This window comes from Brassica rapa, chromosome A02 (genome assembly GCF_000309985.2).
Source record: "Brassica rapa cultivar Chiifu-401-42 chromosome A02, CAAS_Brap_v3.01, whole genome shotgun sequence".
NCBI classification, from domain to species: Eukaryota; Viridiplantae; Streptophyta; class Magnoliopsida; order Brassicales; family Brassicaceae; genus Brassica; species Brassica rapa.
This window is the reverse complement of record NC_024796.2, coordinates 21,515,905-21,534,280: the sequence shown is the minus strand read 5'-3', so window position 1 is coordinate 21,534,280 and position 18,376 is coordinate 21,515,905. Positions and strand designations below refer to the sequence as shown.

The 18,376-nt window shown below is 37.6% G+C and overlaps 1 protein-coding gene across 1 annotated transcript; it reads left to right on the top strand.

The window, feature by feature from the left end:
• Positions 1 to 17,797, top strand: LOC103848466. The gene is made up of 8 exons (XM_009125365.3): positions 1 to 323; positions 432 to 541; positions 618 to 704; positions 843 to 1,022; positions 3,462 to 3,632; positions 3,758 to 3,811; positions 12,372 to 12,515; positions 17,160 to 17,797. Exons 1-8 carry the CDS (start codon positions 242 to 244, stop codon positions 17,601 to 17,603), a joined length of 1,272 nt encoding a protein of 423 aa, XP_009123613.1. The 5' UTR covers positions 1 to 241; the 3' UTR covers positions 17,604 to 17,797.
• Positions 17,798 to 18,376: the final 579 nt, after the last annotated feature.

Genomic DNA, 18,376 nt, shown 5'->3' with positions numbered 1-18,376 from the left:
AGTATGTTAATTAATAATTGAACAACCACCGTTAACTTTATTTGTTTGAACAACAACAACACTTACAAGGTTTTCTTGCTCATGACATTACAAAACTCACTTAAGACCAATCCCTCTTTATCAAAACTCTCATCATCAGCCCCCTCTGTATTTCCCTTTTGATCCATCCTCTCTACTTCCCTCTTCCCTCTTCATGCCTGTTTCGTTGTAGAATTGCTCGAGATTTCAAGCTAGGAGAAGCATGACAGCTCCTTGGCTGCGATGGACCACTACTCTTCATGCCTGTTTCGTTCACGCAATCGAATTGTTCGGTGTCCTTGAAAGTATGTTCCATTTAAAAAGATTAAAACTTATATCTTTATCTATTCTTTAACTACCTTTTTAAACTGTTTAATGGGTTCTTGTTTTCACTTGAATCAAACGTTTACTAGGAGCAACACCCAAATCAGTTCTTGAACTTGTTAAATATCTCACGTTGGTCCACGTTCTCATGTCTATTTGTGTCACTGTGGCCATGTCTACTCCAGTTTTGACAATCAATGTAAGTATCATAGTTTGATTCTAGGTTGACTATACACAGAATATATTTAACTTTCTATATGTTTTTGGCTGAACAGAGTCCGGACGGGGACCTGATCGACTGCATGAAGATAAACGATCAACAGGCTCTTCAACACCCGCTCCTGAAACACCACAAAATCCAGGTTTTTGTTTTCTTTCTTTTTTCCAATCCATTTTTTCGTTTACTTTAACATATGCAATTTAAGAACCACTACCTAAACACATTCCATTGTGCTTTAAAAAAAAACATTGTCATCTAAACTATAGATTTTATGATGCAGGAAACACCAACTGGTCATATGGTACAAAAAGGAGAAAATTCTGGTTGGCAAGTATGGCACAGGAGTGGAGCGTGTCCCCGAGGATCTATTCCTGTAAGAAGGTCTGAAGACACAATTTTTCAGAAGAATGAGACAGTTACTCCCAATGCCGCTGCAGATAGGGCCACTCGTGGACACCAGGCGAGTACCTAATACTAATTTATTTTTCCAAATATATACACAAAATTATGAAGGATGATAAACATATTAGATAAATGATTTCCGTTTATTTGAATCGTTACTTAATCGTTTGAAGTTTAAAAAAAAAATTAGAACGATTTAAGAAATAATTTCGGAACTACCGTAACGAATTTAGTGGGTGATTAATAACATTTCTGAGCATTTGAGAATAATTTAAAAGGAAAATTATTTATAGAAATTAAAACATAAGTTTCAAATATAAGGCGTATACTTTAGTATTTTCCCTCATCAAAACTCTTAATAGGAATCACTAACTTAATCTGAAATTAATTTAAAAAAAAAAACTTAATCTGAATTCATAGATTTCTTTTGCCTCACATCTTGAGCCTTTTTTGTTTCTTCTTTATTTCGGAAATCAAAGACGATAATTAAATCGTATCTTCTTCCTCGTCAGAGGCATAACCTGTTCTACGTATTTACGTATCTACATTGAGTTCCTAGCTTGCGACAGATGTCAATTTATTTGCTCCCACAATCAAGAAGTTAAAAATTTAAAATCTTCATCATCAAAAGATTGGTAAATCTAGAAGAAAAACTTACCAGGGTCATGTTACTTTTTAATATAAATTTGATTAAATTATAACAATACTCTTATGATATACATTAAGAAATATTGTACCATCTTAGATCCATAAATATATAATATTTTCAGCATTTAAAATTATAAATCAAACTTATTTTTTTTTGAAAAAAAAAACGTATTGTTTAAAATCTAGTATTCTTGATAGTAATTGTGCAGTTCATTCACACATCTAATAACATCAATTTTCCAAAATATAAAATTTTGTAGTAACTAGTTTAATATTTATCATTTTTTCTTAATATCTACATATTGTAATTTTTCTTAATATTTACATATTATAATTAAACATGTGATCGAGAAATAAGGGAACAAAAAAACATGTGATTGAGAAATATATTCATTGTTATTGAATACACATACTTTTTAAGCAATATCTTTTAGGGAATGAAAAAAATGTAACAATTAAATAAATAGGGCCGAAGAAAGGGAGTGAAAAATAAAGCTATTAAATTTGTTCAAATGGAACTTTACGTCTTTACCCAAAAATACTACTAAGATATAAACTTTTAATTAACGCAGCCAAAACAAGTAGGCCAGGATAAACAGAAAATGTAAGAAGTATAAGTGGGAGCAAGAATAATATCAAACGTAATTGCAATGTGAGCTAAATAATTACACGGTGATTTCTTTTTGTAGGGGGAGCTGTCTCCCTTCATAGAAAGTACGTATGCCCCTAAAATGAGAATATAATTAGAATTTTCGGATATGAGGTGGTGTTCTTAGCAATTGAATTTTAACTATAAATCTTCTTTCAAATAGTATCAAATTATTACTGACTTAACTTATTAAAAAAATACATATTGCAGTATTTTATAGAATTTCTATAAATGACTAGCGCAATACTGTATATACCATAGATTTCCAACAATTTTAACAAAAACTAGGTCCAACGAAAGAATTTTTTAATATTTCAAAAATCATTGACTGAATTAGAGGAGATTAGAAGGAAATTTAAAATCATCCCGGATCATCTATATACCCAATATGTTATTAAACAAATAAGGGAACAAAAAAACATGTGATTGAGAAATATATTCATTGTTATTGAATACACATACTTTTTAAGCAATATCTTTTAGGGAATGAAAAAAATGTAACAATTAAATAAATAGGGCCAAAGAAAGGGAGTGAAAAATAAAGCTATTAAATTTGTTCAAATGGAACTTTACGTCTTTACCCAAAAATACTACCAAGATATAAACTTTTAATTAACGCAGCCAAAACAAGTAGGCCAGGATAAACAGAAAATGTAAGAAGTATAAGTGGGAGCAAGAATAATATCAAACGTAATTGCAATGTGAGCTAAATAATTACACGGTGATTTCTTTTTGTAGGGGGAGCTGCCTCCCTTCATAGAAAGTACGTATGCCCCTGAAATGAGAATATAATTAGAATTTTCGGATATGAGGTGGTGTTATTAGCAATTGAATTTTAACTATAAATCTTCTTTCAAATAGTATCAAATTATTACTGACTTAACTTATTAAAAAAATACATATTGCAGTATTTTATAGAATTTTTATAAATGACTAGCGCAATACTGTATATACCAATAGATTTCCAACAATTTTAACAAAAACTAGGTCCAACGAAAGAATTTTTTAATATTTCAAAAATCATTGACTGAATTAGAGGAGATTAGAAGGAAATTTAAAATCATCCCGGATCATCTATATACCCAATATGTTATTAAACAAATAATTAAAAAATATTAAATCAAATAATAATCTGTTAGTGATATACATGTAATGTTATTCGCTTGCTGATTAGTACTTTTTGGTCTAAAACAATAATAGTATGCAATCGCGTACGTCAAAGGCAAACGGAAAATTTATGGTACCAAAGCTACCATAAATGTCTGGGATCCGATCGTCGAGGCATCGGGCGACTTTAGCTTGGCCCAAATCTGGGTCGCGTCAGGAAGTTACGAGACCAACGACCTCAACACCATTGAAGCGGGTTGGCAGGTACGTAAATGATTATTAAAAATGGGCATTTAAATGTTTTCATATATTCAAGTGACTAACCATAATCTAATTAACATTTCTGTAAGCAAATGACTAACTATTGCAACAATTATTCTACTATTTAGGTTTTCCCGAGTAAGTATGGTGATGCCCAACCACGAGTGTTTACCTATTGGACTGTAAGTTTATTTATCTCGCTGTCAATTTAATTTCTCTTTAAAATACAACCTATCAGTAGCAATTACTAATTAACTAGTAATTAGTTAGGTGCCTTGCCATTCCGGTTCTTATATAACTAAAAGGTTTTTAAATGGCAGTACATCTGAAGCAAATGTTAATTTAATATTGAAATTTGTAAATATGATCAGAACATCAAACAAATATTTAGTTTATAATAGTTTTTCATGAAACTACAATAAAATGCAAAGGTTTACGTTTTTTTTTTGGTATGAATATACACATATTATTGGTAGGAATATTAAAATTATACCATTTTCAAGAATAATGTTGTTATTGAACAAATTATTAAATGATTTATAAAGAACACAGAGGAAGACAAGATTAAAAAAAAAAGAGAGATTGAAATAAACCTGAAGAGGTGATGGGCCACTTATAGTCGGAAGAGAAAGCGCCAACAACCGATCGTCAATCAAGCAACGGAGAATAATAGGATGTGGAAACATCTGAGAAAATACCGACATTGTGCCCCTTCCAGATGTTGTCTACAATCACTTGGAACAACAACTTTGAACACCATACTTTGTACTGAACTTGGACGGGTAGCAACAGAGCAGATTATCAATAGCTATATCTTGAAGAGAATACCAATTACTTAAACTAAAAGAAATAGTTTTAGGCCCGCCCATTAACCACTCACTTAAGTTAATTTAAGGTGATAGTGGGCTGGAAGGAGGAAGAGTGGGCCTAAAAGACTGAGCCCGAGTTCAACAGAAGGAGTGTACGACCTCGACCAAGTCAAGAGATGTTCCTTAACCTGGCCATCAAGTTCTCTCCATAATGAATAGGTAAGGAGAGATTGAGCCTCCTCGCCGCAACCCTTTCTTCCCTGGAAAGAACCCGTCAAGAATACCGTTCATGGATATAGAGAACTGTAGAGATGTTATACACTCCCGAATCCAAGCCATGCAAATAGTTGGAAATGTTTGAGCCTCCAACAACTTAAAAACAAAATCCCATAAGACGATGTCAAAGCTTTTCTCATGTCCATCTTTAGCACAAATTCTCACCCAAACTTCGGCTTTTTAAGAAAAGATGTCTGGTTCGTACGGATATACATTCCAAAAGGATCGCTATAATATCGTAGATATTAGCTTATACACAATGTTAGAACAGCTAATTGGTCTATAATCACCAAGGCGGCATGCTTCAGACTGCTTAGTGTTAAAATTCTTCAAAAGTTGCCTATTCCTGAAAACTCTCGGATTAATGCAATGATGTTTATGATAGATTTTAGAATTTCTTGTAAATTAACTCAAAGAGCTGAATATAGTATTGAATCAAGCTTGTAAGTACAACTCGTGAATCAATCTCATAGCGATTGACCACTCGTCATCGTCCTCATAGCGAATGAGAAGCGGAGACTCATATCGTCTTCTACACTCAAGAAGACAAGCATGATCCTCAAAAACAAAAACGAGTTGTTATTTAAAAGCTGTAACAGAAAGACTCTAGATGAAACCGAAGCTTTCCTCTCATTCTTCTGTATTGAAATACTTGGAAGCCTCTTTTTGAAACCAAAGCTTCCCTACTTCTTTATTTGAATCATTCTTCCGTGGCCAAAGCCACCTCAGAAGTATCTTCTTTCCCTCCCTTGGTCTTCCTCTTGCGATAGTACACTCTCTTGTATCTATCAATACTTTCCCCATCGAAATTCAGCTTGCCCTCAAGCTGATAATCTGGAAAACATGATGTAAACTCCATATAATCCATCCAAGAATCCTCCAATGATGATTTCCCAACCCACCTAACCAATAACTCCAACTCTCCTTTTGGACCATAACTTGTATCCAATACGTTCTCCGGTTCGACAGGCACATTACTATCCACAATACAACCCGGAGGAAGCACGTCGCTCTGATCATGTATTCCCAAAGCCAACTTCAATTGCGAAACGTGGAAAACCGGATGTATACGAGCCTCTGGTGGTAGTTGCAATTTGTAAGAAGTACTACCCACTCGTTCCAACACCGTATAAGGACCATAGAACTTGGCCGCTAACTTCTGATAGAAACGTCTCCCCATCGTCTTCTGTCTATACGGCTGGAGTTTCATATACACCATCGAGCCCACTTTCAACGCTACATCTCTTCGCGACTTATCAGCCTGATTCTTCATAATCTCTTGTGCCCTTAGCAGAGTCTTCTTAAGAGACTGCAACATATCATCCCTCTCTTTCAAGGCTTGTTTCAACTCGAAGTTGGAAGTAGACCCTGGCTCAAAACGCAAAATAGGAGGAGGATCTCTCCCATAAACGACTTTGAACGGCGTTGTCTGTAAGGACATATGATACATGCTATTGTACCATAATTCAGCCCACACCAAATACGAATGCCACATACAAGGATGAGTCAAAGAAAAGCACCGCAAAGCACCTCAGCCTTCCCATCAGTTTGCGGGTGGAAAGCCGTACTGTATTTCAATGTTGTTTTCGCCAAACGAAACACCTGTGACCAAAAAGAACTCAAGAAATCATGTCTTTGTCTGAAACAATACACTTAGGAAACCCATGAAGTTTCATGACCTCTCCAATAAACTTCTTTGCGACATCCAATGCTGTAAACAGGTGTTTAAGACTTACGAAATGTGCATATTTGCTTAGACGATCAATCACCACCAAAATGACATTAAACCCATTTGATGTCGGTAAACCTTCCACTAAATCCATGTTAATATCTTCCCAAACCATCGTTGGAACTGGAAGAGGCTGAAGCAACTCAGCAGGTGACAAAGTTGAATGTTTATGCGTTTGACACACTCCACAAGGCACAACATACTTCTAAATCTGTTTATACATTCCCTCCCAAAAGAAAGATCGCTGAACACGTTTTAAAGTCTTCAGTACCCCAGAATGTCCACCAAGTTTGCTATCATAACCCTCCAATAATATCGCAGCTATGAACTTGGAAGATTTCGAAACACGAGACGCTGCTTGGACCATAGCTTTCCATCAACTATAGTGTTCTTTGACGAAACCAAATCCCCACTCTGAATTTTCTTGATCATCTCCTGAATCACCGAATCATCGTTAATCTCTTTAAACAAGTCTTCTCACAGAAGCACCGTTGGAACCGTCAAAGAGAGCAACATGGAAGAGACTCACATACTCCGAGATGACCCATCAGCAACTTTATTTTCACTTTCCAGCTTATAGAAAATCTCAAAATCAAACCCAAGTAGCTTAGTCAACCACCTTTGATACTCCCAATTCACTTCCTTCTGTTCCAATAGAAATTTTAAACTTCTTTGATCTGTGTGAACATGAAACTTACGACCCATGAGATAATGTTTCCACTTTCTTACTGCTAGCACTATTGCCATTAATTCTCTTTCATAGGCAGGTTTAAGTTGTTCTTTGTCTGTTAAGGTGTGACTGAAAAACGAATTGGCCTTTTATTCTGCATCAACACCGCGCCTAACCCAAACCCTGAAGCATTAGACTCCACCACGAACACTTGCTGGAAGTCTGGTAATGCTAACCATCACTTTCTTCATGTTTTCAAACGTTGTCTGAGCCCCCAAGGACCAACCAAACTGATATTTCTTTAACATCTGAGTCAATGGACGTGCAATAGAGCCATAGTCTTTGATGAACCATCTATAATACCCCGTGAGACCCAAAAATCCATGCAATTGTTTCACAGTTTTAGGAGTTGGCCATATGTTCATTGCTTCCGTCTTAGATGCATCCGTAGCCACCCCTTTTCTGATATCATATGACTCAAATATTCTACCGTTGTCACCCCAAATGTACACTTCTTTTGGTTAGCAAATAGTTGATGATGCCTTAACACTTGAAACACCTCTCTAAAATGTGCGATATGACTTTGAACATCTGGGCTATATACCAATATATCATCAAAAAAGACCAACACGTAGCGCCTGAGAAATGGCTTGAAAATCTTGTACATCAAGGCTTGGAACATAGTTGGAGCATTTGTAAGCCCGAAGGGCATAACTAAGAACTTGTAATGTCCTTCTATAGTTCTGAAAGCTATCTTTGGAATATCTGATTCTAACATCCTGATTTGATGGTAACCATAACGAAAATCCAACTTACTGAACACTGATGCTCTGTGTAGTTCGTCAAGAAGTTGGTCGATGACAGGAATCAGGTACTTATGCGCTACCATTGCTCTATTTAGTGCTCGATAATCTACAAAAAAAATGTGTGTGCCATCCTTCTTCTTCACTAAAAGTACTGGACTTGAGAACGGGCTTGTGCTTGGGCGGATAATGCCAGAATTCAACATGTCATTAACCATCTGCTCCATTACCACCTTGCTCGCGTGTGGATATTGATAAGGTCGTACTGAAACCACGGATACACCAGGACGTAGTATGATGGCATGTTCTTGACCGCACAGTGGTGATAAATCAGTCGGTATAGCAAAGACGTCAGCGAAGTCTAGTAATAACCCGAAGAGTTTAGTCGAACTATCTGGAATTGCAGATGTAGCTATAGAACTAGTAAATAGCACTTCTCTTCCTGATTTACTAGTTGTATAGACCGGAGACAGCGACTTGAAAGAAAACTTGTTACAATGCAGGGACTTATCGCCGTGCAAGGTAACTTTGTTTCCTTTGTAGACAAATGATAGGCTCTACTCCATTCAATCCACCTCACATTTGCCTAACGTTTCAAGCCATTGAATACCAAGTATTACATCCACGTTTCCCAGTTTGAAGGAGATGAAATCTGTGGTGAAGTTGGTTTTGTTAAGTTGGAAGTCGAGTGAACGGCAAACTCCCAAAGCCTTCACAGAGAATCCATTACCCAACAACACCTCCAAGCTACTATCAAAAGAAACTTTCTAAGTGTAGCTTGTCCACAACTTCAGGTGAGATGAAGTTGTGAGATGCTCCGCTATCAAGCATAATGACCACCTCCTTGTTTTGGATAACACCTCAGATTTTTTGTTGTTTTTGGTGAATTTATCCTGAGGAAAGAGTTGAATGACAAAGTGCATAATTCTTGATTAATTTGTTGTGCTTGTTCTTCGTCATTGTCATTTGAATCCATCACCTCCACATCCAACCCGTTGAAGACCGTCAAGACTCTCAGAGAACGATTAGGACACTCCAACCTATGAGCTGGTGTCCAAGGCGCTTTACACTTGAAACACACCTTATCTTTTCTCATCTTGTCTAGCTCTGCATCCAAAATTGTTGATGAGGTCTCAAAGCGTGACTATTTGACCGCCATTTTCCTTATCACTTTAATTCACCATATTCAGCTTATCTCCACTCGGCTTTATGGTGCGGCCGGAGTAACCAGAACGTTGACCTCCTCCACTTGAAGCTGTACTGATTACTTTGCAAAACGTTGTGCTCTGCATCTTCAAATCTGGCAGCTTATGATTTGTTAAGCCTATTGGTTTCTTCAACCTTATCACCTCCTTCATTTCCGACTTCAGACCATTATAGAACACCTTAATCGAATTCTTCTCATCAATACCCGTGACCTGATTACCCAAGGCTTCAAGTTCATTTACATAATATGCTATATCACCCTCCTGTTGTAAGCAAAACAACCTTGCTGCTGGATCATTGTCTATAGGGCCAGCAAACTTCTCCAACATCCTCTCAGTAAATTGTTGCCAATTCTGAAACGGATCGCTAGTCATCTCACCGCTGAACCAATTCAACACCGGACTTTCCAGACTCAAAGAAACCAGATGCATTTTCTCTTCTTCATTGTAGTTTCCAATTCAGAAGAATCTCTCCACCCTGGAAATCCAATCAAACGGCAAAGGACCAGCAAACACAGGCATATCCACTTTCCTCAACATTTTTTCTCGATTCGTTAAAGTAGTTTGAATTCCCCGATAACCTAACTGAGATTGTTCCAGTTCCGGAGTTGTAAATGGTACCTGATCATGCGATCCGATGAAGCAGACGCAACTTATTTTCCCGGTCGTTGATTAATCACCGAATTACCTTCAATTCGAGTTAATGTTGCTGTTATCGAAAGCATATGACTCCCCAGTGCTCCCAATGTTATGTTTGATTCCGAACTTAGCGTCGTGATTTGATTCTCCAACAATCCAAGACGATCTGAAGTGGCTTTATTAGATCTAGAAATCTTATCGCAACCGATTCTCATAAACTCGATATCGGCCTCCATCCTTTGTAATACCGTCTCTCTCTGCATCCTGGAGCTCGGTGTCACCTCCGAATCAACTCCAAACCACGATTCATCCATGATGTCAGCTTCCCATTGATCTCGATCAAGTTTTACCGCACCAATGATAGATTTTAGAAATTCTTGTAAACAAACTCAAAGAACTGAATATAGTATTGAATCAAGCTTGTAAGTACAACCCGTGAATCAATCTCATAGCGATTGACCACTCATCATCGTCCTCATAGCGAACGAGAAGTAGAGACTCATATCGTCTTCTACACTTGACCATACAAGCATAATCCTCAAATGAATAACGAGTTGTTATTTAAAAGCTGTAACACAAAAGACTCTAGATGAAACCGTAGCTTTCATCCCTTTCTCCTTTATTCAAATACTTGGAAGACTCTTTTTGAAACCAAAGCTTCTCTACTTCTTTATTTGAATCATTCTTCTGTGGCCAATGCCATCTCAGAAGTATCTTCTTTCCCTCCTTTGGTCTTCCTCTTGCAATAGTACACTCTCTTGTATCTATCAGTCTACCACAACATCCCCTGAAACCCTAATAAATTTTTTTTTGGAAACCCTCATAAATTCTGCAGTATAACCATCTATACTATGAATTTTCCACACTGGCATAGGGAAAGTATTGCAAATCTCTTCCTCCAAGAGAGCAAGTTTCTGGGACACAGAAAAACAGTAAATAAAGCTTAGTAGTGTAAAGTGTAAACACTGATACAGGAGAGAGGTAGGAAATTAGTCAGCAAAGTGCGCTTTGATTTCTCCAAAAATGAGTAGACCCTCATTTGAATCTTTAAGAAAGTATATGTGATTCCCTGTAATCCTTTGAACCACAACTCTATGGTAAAAAGCAAGTATCCCTATCCTCGGACTTCATCCGCTGAACGTTTGATATGTGCTAGTAAAATTTTCTTTTTGAAGTAAGGAGAGTCTGCCACTTTTATTTTTCTACCTTTTCTTCTCTAGATGTAGCCTTAGAGGGGTAAGTAATCATCGATCTATGGAGTTCACACGCTATATCTGCTTGCTCCTTAACTCGCACAGAAATACAACTAAAATGTCATTTACTATAATGCCTCATAACTATTTAAGCAGCTTTAATGAGTGATGGAGTTTAAACTGACATGTGCCTATAATCACTTCACAATTCCAAGCGTTCATTATGCTGTTGTATTATTCTGGGTGGTTGACAAGATGGTTGACGAATTTGAGCGTCTTACCTAGATTCATAATTGCAAAGTCTGAAAGAAGCATGGGGAATGATCAGATTATATAAGTTACATGAACTCTGAATAAGCATTCGGGAACCGATCAGCCCAAACATGAGTAATAAAAGCATGTTTAATCTTAGTTGAGATTGGATTATCGGGCTGATTATTCCACCAATGTTAGCTAAACCCTTTCCTTGTGCTTCAAACAACTCTACGTCCCGAAGAGCTGATTTAATTCATCTATCCCGTCTGTGTTAAATTCCAAAGGAATTTTTTTTGAATAACATGGAACATTAAGTATTTGGTTTTGGTTTAGCCAAGACGATGCATAAATATCCTCGGACCTTCTCTTGTGCAGTTCGCGTTAACAACTAAGCATATGATTATACCCATAGCAGGAACATCACCATGAAACTTAGGGAAGATAAAATCGTTACAATACTCATACTTTTTCAATGTAAGATTTTCATCTGGGATGAGAACAAACAGCGGCCACATTAGAACAAGGGATCACTTAATTTAGAGTAGTTGTGGTTGTGGTAGAAGAAAATTAGCTTCAGGATCGCCAAATGAGAGACATCCTTCGAGAGAGAAGGACCTTCATGAAAATAAGGCACAAAACCCAAGGAAGCTATACCATTTTTAAATGAAGAATCCTTTGATGCTAATATTGGTTGATGGTTACTGACATTGGATCAGCATGCAAAATAGATTCGTCGACACTCGAAACTTCGAGATCTAAAGATGGCGGCGCGGAATCCAAAGAAGAATCACCATTGATATCTGAATAATTAAACAAAGTTTATGTAAGAGAAAATTTAACCAGCAAACTATAGGCTATACCTCCACCAGATGAACATACTCTTGGCGGAGGTACCTTTAGTTTCCTGATATTAACCGAATGCCCCGGAACCCGTAAGACTTTAGGCGAAGCATTTATTATTACTTTTTTTCTTATCCATGAGAGGGTGGATCGCCATCCCAGTAATCCATATACTCTATAAATCTGATTGAATACAAAATTATATATCTGTATATATATATATATATATATATATTATTTTGTCAAAGAAACTTTTTTTGTGTTCGAACAAAGAAACAAATAGTAAGTTACATTTGTTAATTTTTTACAAAATAAAATTGCAGAGCGATACTTATTATTCGGGATGCTATAGCCTCCGTTGCCCAGGGTTTCTGCAGACGAGTAGCAGGATCGCATTGGAGGCTGCCATTAGCCACATGTCGACCTATGGAGGCGACCAGTTTGCTATCACCATCCAGATTTGGAAGGTTAGGCAGTATAAATGTCTTTTAGTAACATTATAAATATATTAACTAAAATCAAAATTGACAGATAACAAATAAACCGAAAAACCAGTCTAAAATATTGTAACTAGAGAAAGAAAATATAGCGATAAATAAAAAGATAACTAAATGTAAAGATAATCTTAGATATCTGGAAGAAAAATTTGTTATATATTATATAAGTTCTGGTGATATAAAGAAATAACTAAATTAAAAACTCAATAAAATTTGATTAACTTTATAAAGAATTGAACCAATAAAACTTGGAAGAAGTGAACAGCCAGTCGAGTTAAAGTAAAGTGTTTGTTCTTATTAACCAACAAGAAGAAAGACTAGGTAATAAGTCATATCCCAAAGAAACTTTGAAAGCTCCCAAACACGTTCTCCGAGAAAGTCTCGAGTTAACTGGTATTAAGCCGCTGGTTTTTCTTTTCTACTTGATTTTCACGTTTTTGCTCGTTCCTCCACCGGATTCAACCACTGACACTTGTTGGTGGATCAGCCAGTCGTTCCTACTCTGGTTCTCTTCCGTTGAGACCTCAAGGTGTTGTTCCTAGCTTCCCGGTGTCTCGTGTCTCATAGGTTGGAGCTACTGTCCTATAGTTTTTCAGTGTTGTTGGATACTTACGGTTCTCTCCTCTTTGGGTTGATATTACATTCTATACACACACGATTCCAACTCTTCACAGTGGTATATTGGCCGGTTTCTCCTTCAGGTTATGAGTAGTATAATATTGACTAAAACTCCTCTACTTTAGAAGCCGGGTTTTCTCCTGAAGCTCGTGTATGATGTCCTGCTCTCTTTCTCTGATAAGGAGTAACCGGTTTCCATACTGTGGGAACCAAAAATTGCACTGTCGATTTTAGTTAATGGAGGAAAGCCAAGATTCTCGTTTCTTGAGGATCTGGATTACCTGCGGAAACACACAAATACGAAAAAGAAAGAAATAACAAAATATTGATGTTAAATTGCATAGAGGTGTTTTATTGAATAAGATGAACTGAGATACAGAGTTTCACTGAAAACAAGATGAACCGAAAATCGTATACAATGGAGAATCGCAGAAAAAAGCGGAAAACATTCTAAGTATGGAACTTGCTAGTCAAGCCACCTAAGTTGTAAGTTCTCCTAAAGGTAACAAAAATATCATAGGTCTAAATTTTTTGGATCCTTTGCCCCTTTATCTTTATATATGCATCCAAGGTCGGTCGTCCTTCCTTTTCTACCCCCGATCCGAGTCTATCCCTTCGCCGGAATCTTTCTTATTTCTCTTGCTCTTTATGATTATCCTGGAAACTTGACATTTATCTTGTTTTTCCATTTATCTTCAGCAAGAATTAAATAGACCGTCATCGTAGTTGGGCTCATTCTCATTTCAGAGTGATAAGTGGGCTTTTGCCGCGTTTTGGACATTTTCGGGCCGTTTTTTTGACTTCTAAGCGTTTTACGATTTCTTTCGGAGAAATCATCTTTCATACGAGGCGTTTTATATGCATATTGTTAAACTTTTACGAAAACGAGTTTTTGCGGTTTTTATCGTAAAACTTCAACGGTAAATCCAACCGAGAAGAAACAAGGACCAATTCGATCAAGACTATGAAAGATTAGACCGTTCCTTCCCTAGAGTGGGAAAGTGAGAGTTATGGATCGTGCCCGCCCTACGGTGGGGAGGGCTGATCATGGATCGTTCCCACCCTAGGGCGGGAAGGTCTTGTATCACAACGAAGGAAACTTAAGTGTTCTGAGTGTGGAGGTGTTGTACACACGATGTGAATGTCAAAACTCAAAAGGAAGAGGTAAATCATCGCAATAGTCTGATGATGATGGAAAAGGGATGAAGAATCTTGTTGCATTCGGTGCACGGAAGGTTGAATCAAGTGAATCCTCAAATTCAGATGCTGATACAAATGTTGAGGAGTGTCCTTAGCTGTATGACAAGTGGTTGAAATTTAAGGACGAGAATCTGAGATTTCAATGCGACCTAGTGCAAAGTCGTGAACATAATGTAGCTCAGAAGCATAGAAAGTTGGTTGAAGAACTTGCTGCTGTAAAGGCGATGAACAAATTTCTTGAACATGAGGTTAGCAAGCTGAGAGACGTTCCTACCGATGAACAAGAGATAGCAAGGTTGCTGGAATGTGATTTTGCTGATAATCGCAAGCAGATCAGGATGCACAACAGTTGATCCAAAGACTTGGATCAGATTCTACCGATGGGACAACCAGCCAAGGTGAACTGGGGACTGAGATATCGAGGACCTGTGAGTAATAAGGAAGTACCACAGAAGGGGCTATCACACTTCGCGCGGAGGAGCACATCAAAAAGTGGAGCCAAAGAAACTCGTCAGGAAGTACATCGGGATGTACCTCGAGGAGTACGTCAAGAAGTTCAACAACGTATAGCTGTGAATAACAAGCCGACGGTAATACATCAGTACAACAACATGAAGGTCAGACAGGAGGTTCTGAAGCATGGTTGTGCATCTGGTACAAGGAAGGAGACTGATCGGTGCATCATCAACTGTGTCAGGTCAAACAAGAAGCAACATTGGCTGTGCTGTTGGTTCTGTGGAAAGGTTGGACACAAGAAGGTGGATTGTTTTGCTCATGAAAAGAGCATAAACATGGCCAAAAAGGTGAATAAGACGTTTATTAAACCCAAGAGGGTTGAAGAGATGTTCTTAGCCAAGAGTGGCTTACTTGATGATCAAGGATGAGACATCAGAAGAAGGGGGCAGCTCTGTTGGGCGTGATCTTGAGGTTGATCAAGAAGCATCAAGTCTGGAGCCAGGAACCGGAGTTGTTTGTGGTACAAAGGGGAAAGAGATCGAAATGCGGCAGAAAGTAATGCGGGGTGATCATCAGGAGGGTGATAGTGAAATCACTCCAAGACAATATCAACGAGTGCAGAGTGCACTCAGTGTGGATGAGGAGGGGCTCATGGTAAAGATGATGACACATGAAGGAAGCCAGGTTCTCAACAGAAGTGGCTCGAGAGGTGATTCGACAGGTGCGTCATAGCATGATGCAGCACTTGTTATTCCACTACAGTAGGAGTTGTGTCATGTTTATGCATGAAGAAGCAGACGGGTATGTCTGTAAGTCTTGACATCTATCAATCTATTTAGCTTAGTATGCAATCAAACAGGGGGAGAATGGTGACATTTTGATACATAGGATGCATATCTCGTGGGGGGAGAAAAGCATGGTGTGGTGCAGATCTCGTGGGGAGAGAAAATCACATTTAGTATGAAAGTTTTTAAGTGATGAACGTGGTTGTTTAACTAGAAGAATGTTATGCTTGATCGGAACACAAAGCTAAAAAAGGGAAATTGAAGATGCAAGATGTCTGCATGATTGGTTAACATAGATGTCCGCACAGAGTCACGAGTCCTGCTCCTTCCTTAGATATATAGTCTCTCTTGGCTTCTTGAGAAACCTGGAATTTATTTTACAATATCAACATATGGTATTGGTATGAACATGGTTTTTTAGGGCCACAGTTAAACCTCCTTTAAACTGGTTGAAGAATGTATGGAACATCCACAATCTCAAATCTCAAAGACTTCCTCTAGAAAATTATCAAGAAATCCATTCATGTTAGCAAGAATTTAGCAGTTCGTGGTGTCACACAACCCCAAAGCTCAAGAATTACTCTATAAAATTATCAACCAGATAGCAAGAATTTAGAAATTCGTGGAGTCACCTCCTTTCCATGTAAGTCGTGTGGAGGTATGGAGGATGAGTTACATGTATTTCTTTGTTGTTCGGTTGGTATTGGAAGTCCGGGAGTTGAAACCGCTAGTGAGTATTCTCTACATCCGTCAATCACAACCTCTCTATCTTCTTGTCGAGACTGGTTTCTCTTCCTCCAGTTGGCATCTCAGTTCCATTCTTGCCTTGGATTCTGTGAATCTATGGAAGGCCCATAAAAAGAGATGTTGAGGATTGAATTTTCTTCACAATGAAGAGAGTGAATAAGGTCATCTCTGATAGAAGATACTGGCATAATGCCAAACTTTTTCCAACGATGAAAATCTCAGCTCCATAAGTGTTCTCCTGGCACATCAGAGCTCCTCAGCGACCCTCAGCTGCTACATGATTCATAAAATTCCATGTTGATGTGGCTTGGGATTCTTCTTCTGGCAATTGCGGGTTGGGAGGTATGTTGTCAGGTTCATCCTATGCAGATCGCCTTCTCAGTAATCTTGCAGCTTGTGTAGTTGGCGTTAATGGCTGAGGCCCTGGTTGTCGGTTTAGCGACAATATGTGCTGCTTTTTCAAATAAATCTCTAGATTCTGTTGGATTTTCTCCCCCCCATCAACCTCGTTAAATGGATAGAATCTAGATCAGCATTGTTTGGTATTTTGATTGATATCTATCAGTTCAGATCCTCTGATATCTTTTGTTTTTATTCCCCGTCTGCCTACGGTGAGGCTGACTATGTGGTGTAGTCAGACCTAGCCGTAATTAACAATCTCTCATCTAGTGAACTATTTTATCTTAAGTAATGAATGTCGTGTTTGATCAAAAAGTGTTTGTTCTTAATGGAAAGGAAAAAAGATCTGAAGTTAAATTTATTTTGTTTAATTTAATACGTAGTCACCTAACCGTGTTAAAAATTGCAGGATCCTATATCCGGTAACTGGTGGTTGGCAATCGGCGTTGACACTTTTGAACCGGTTGGTTATTGGCCCGCCGAGCTATTTACCACTATGTCCGACCATGCAACAATGGTGGAGTGGGGTGGAGAGATCTTATACCGAAACACCTCTGGCCTGAGTACAATAACCCAGATGGGTTCCGGGGAGTTTCCTGAGAAAGGTTACAGAAAATCTGCCTATTTCTGTAACCTCAACGTCGCTGAAGAACACAATTCCCTTCAACCAGTGGAAGATTTCAACCTGCAAGCAGACCACGAAGAGTTATATACGATAATGAAGTCGAACACAGAAGCTTGTGGGAATCACTTCTATTTTGGGGGTCCTGGTCATGGACCTGTGCGTTCGACAGCCGTTCGGGCAGCAGCGACTTTTGTTTTCTTGTTTTCTGCAGTCTTGTTAGTTTTATAGATTTTTGATAATATATCTCTATGTCTGTTAAATAAAAAGTTGATAATAACAAACCATAGCACTAGTTTGTGTTAGTGATGTTTTTCATTGATGTTTGTGATGGATGTTCGAGACAATTGATGTTTTTTTATTTTTTTCATCTTTTGTGATATATCTCTTCTATAATCTGAATGGTAACAAAGTATATGTGTCTACCTAGTTCTCTCTTCCTCATTGAAAATATACTTATCGAAAAAATTTCACCGAAATTGAACTTGTTGTCTGAGTTTTTTTTTTTTGCTAAGAAAAATAATCTGATCTGACCATAATCGAGCACCAAAACCAAAATCGAACCGGTAAACCTGATTGTATAGTTAAAACCATAAAGAAAGACGCTATGCAATAAAAATTGAATATATGCCCTACGACATTCTCTACAATAGAAATTTTATCAAAAGCAGTAACACACAACTCTATGGAACGCTGAGTTTAGAAAATTGTGATGCAAGTCACGTTAGATAAAGAAGCTCTGTTTAGACTCTGTAATAGTTATCAGCTTAATGCAATGCGTTAAAAGCCTTAGGACATCAGATTCAAACCCATCCAAACGCTTTAAATTGCCAAGCTTTGACAAACCCTAAATTCGACCCCCGCCCCTGCCCGTTCATTTTATTTTTAAGCATGTGATCAATATAAAGGGTTTTATATTTACTTTTAGAATACTATTATGTAAAAAAATTTGGATAACATAATATAAGATCTTTTTAGATAATGATAATTATAAATATAATAAA

Coding starts and splice junctions, on each gene's coding strand:
- LOC103848466 (XM_009125365.3), top strand. CDS start 242: ATGACAGCTCCTTGGCTGCGATGGACCACTACTCTTCATGCCTGTTTC. Junction 542..617: donor CTCCAGTTTTGACAATCAAT/GTAAGTATCATA, acceptor TTGGCTGAACAG/AGTCCGGACGGGGACCTGAT. Junction 12,516..17,159: donor TCACCATCCAGATTTGGAAG/GTTAGGCAGTAT, acceptor TAAAAATTGCAG/GATCCTATATCCGGTAACTG.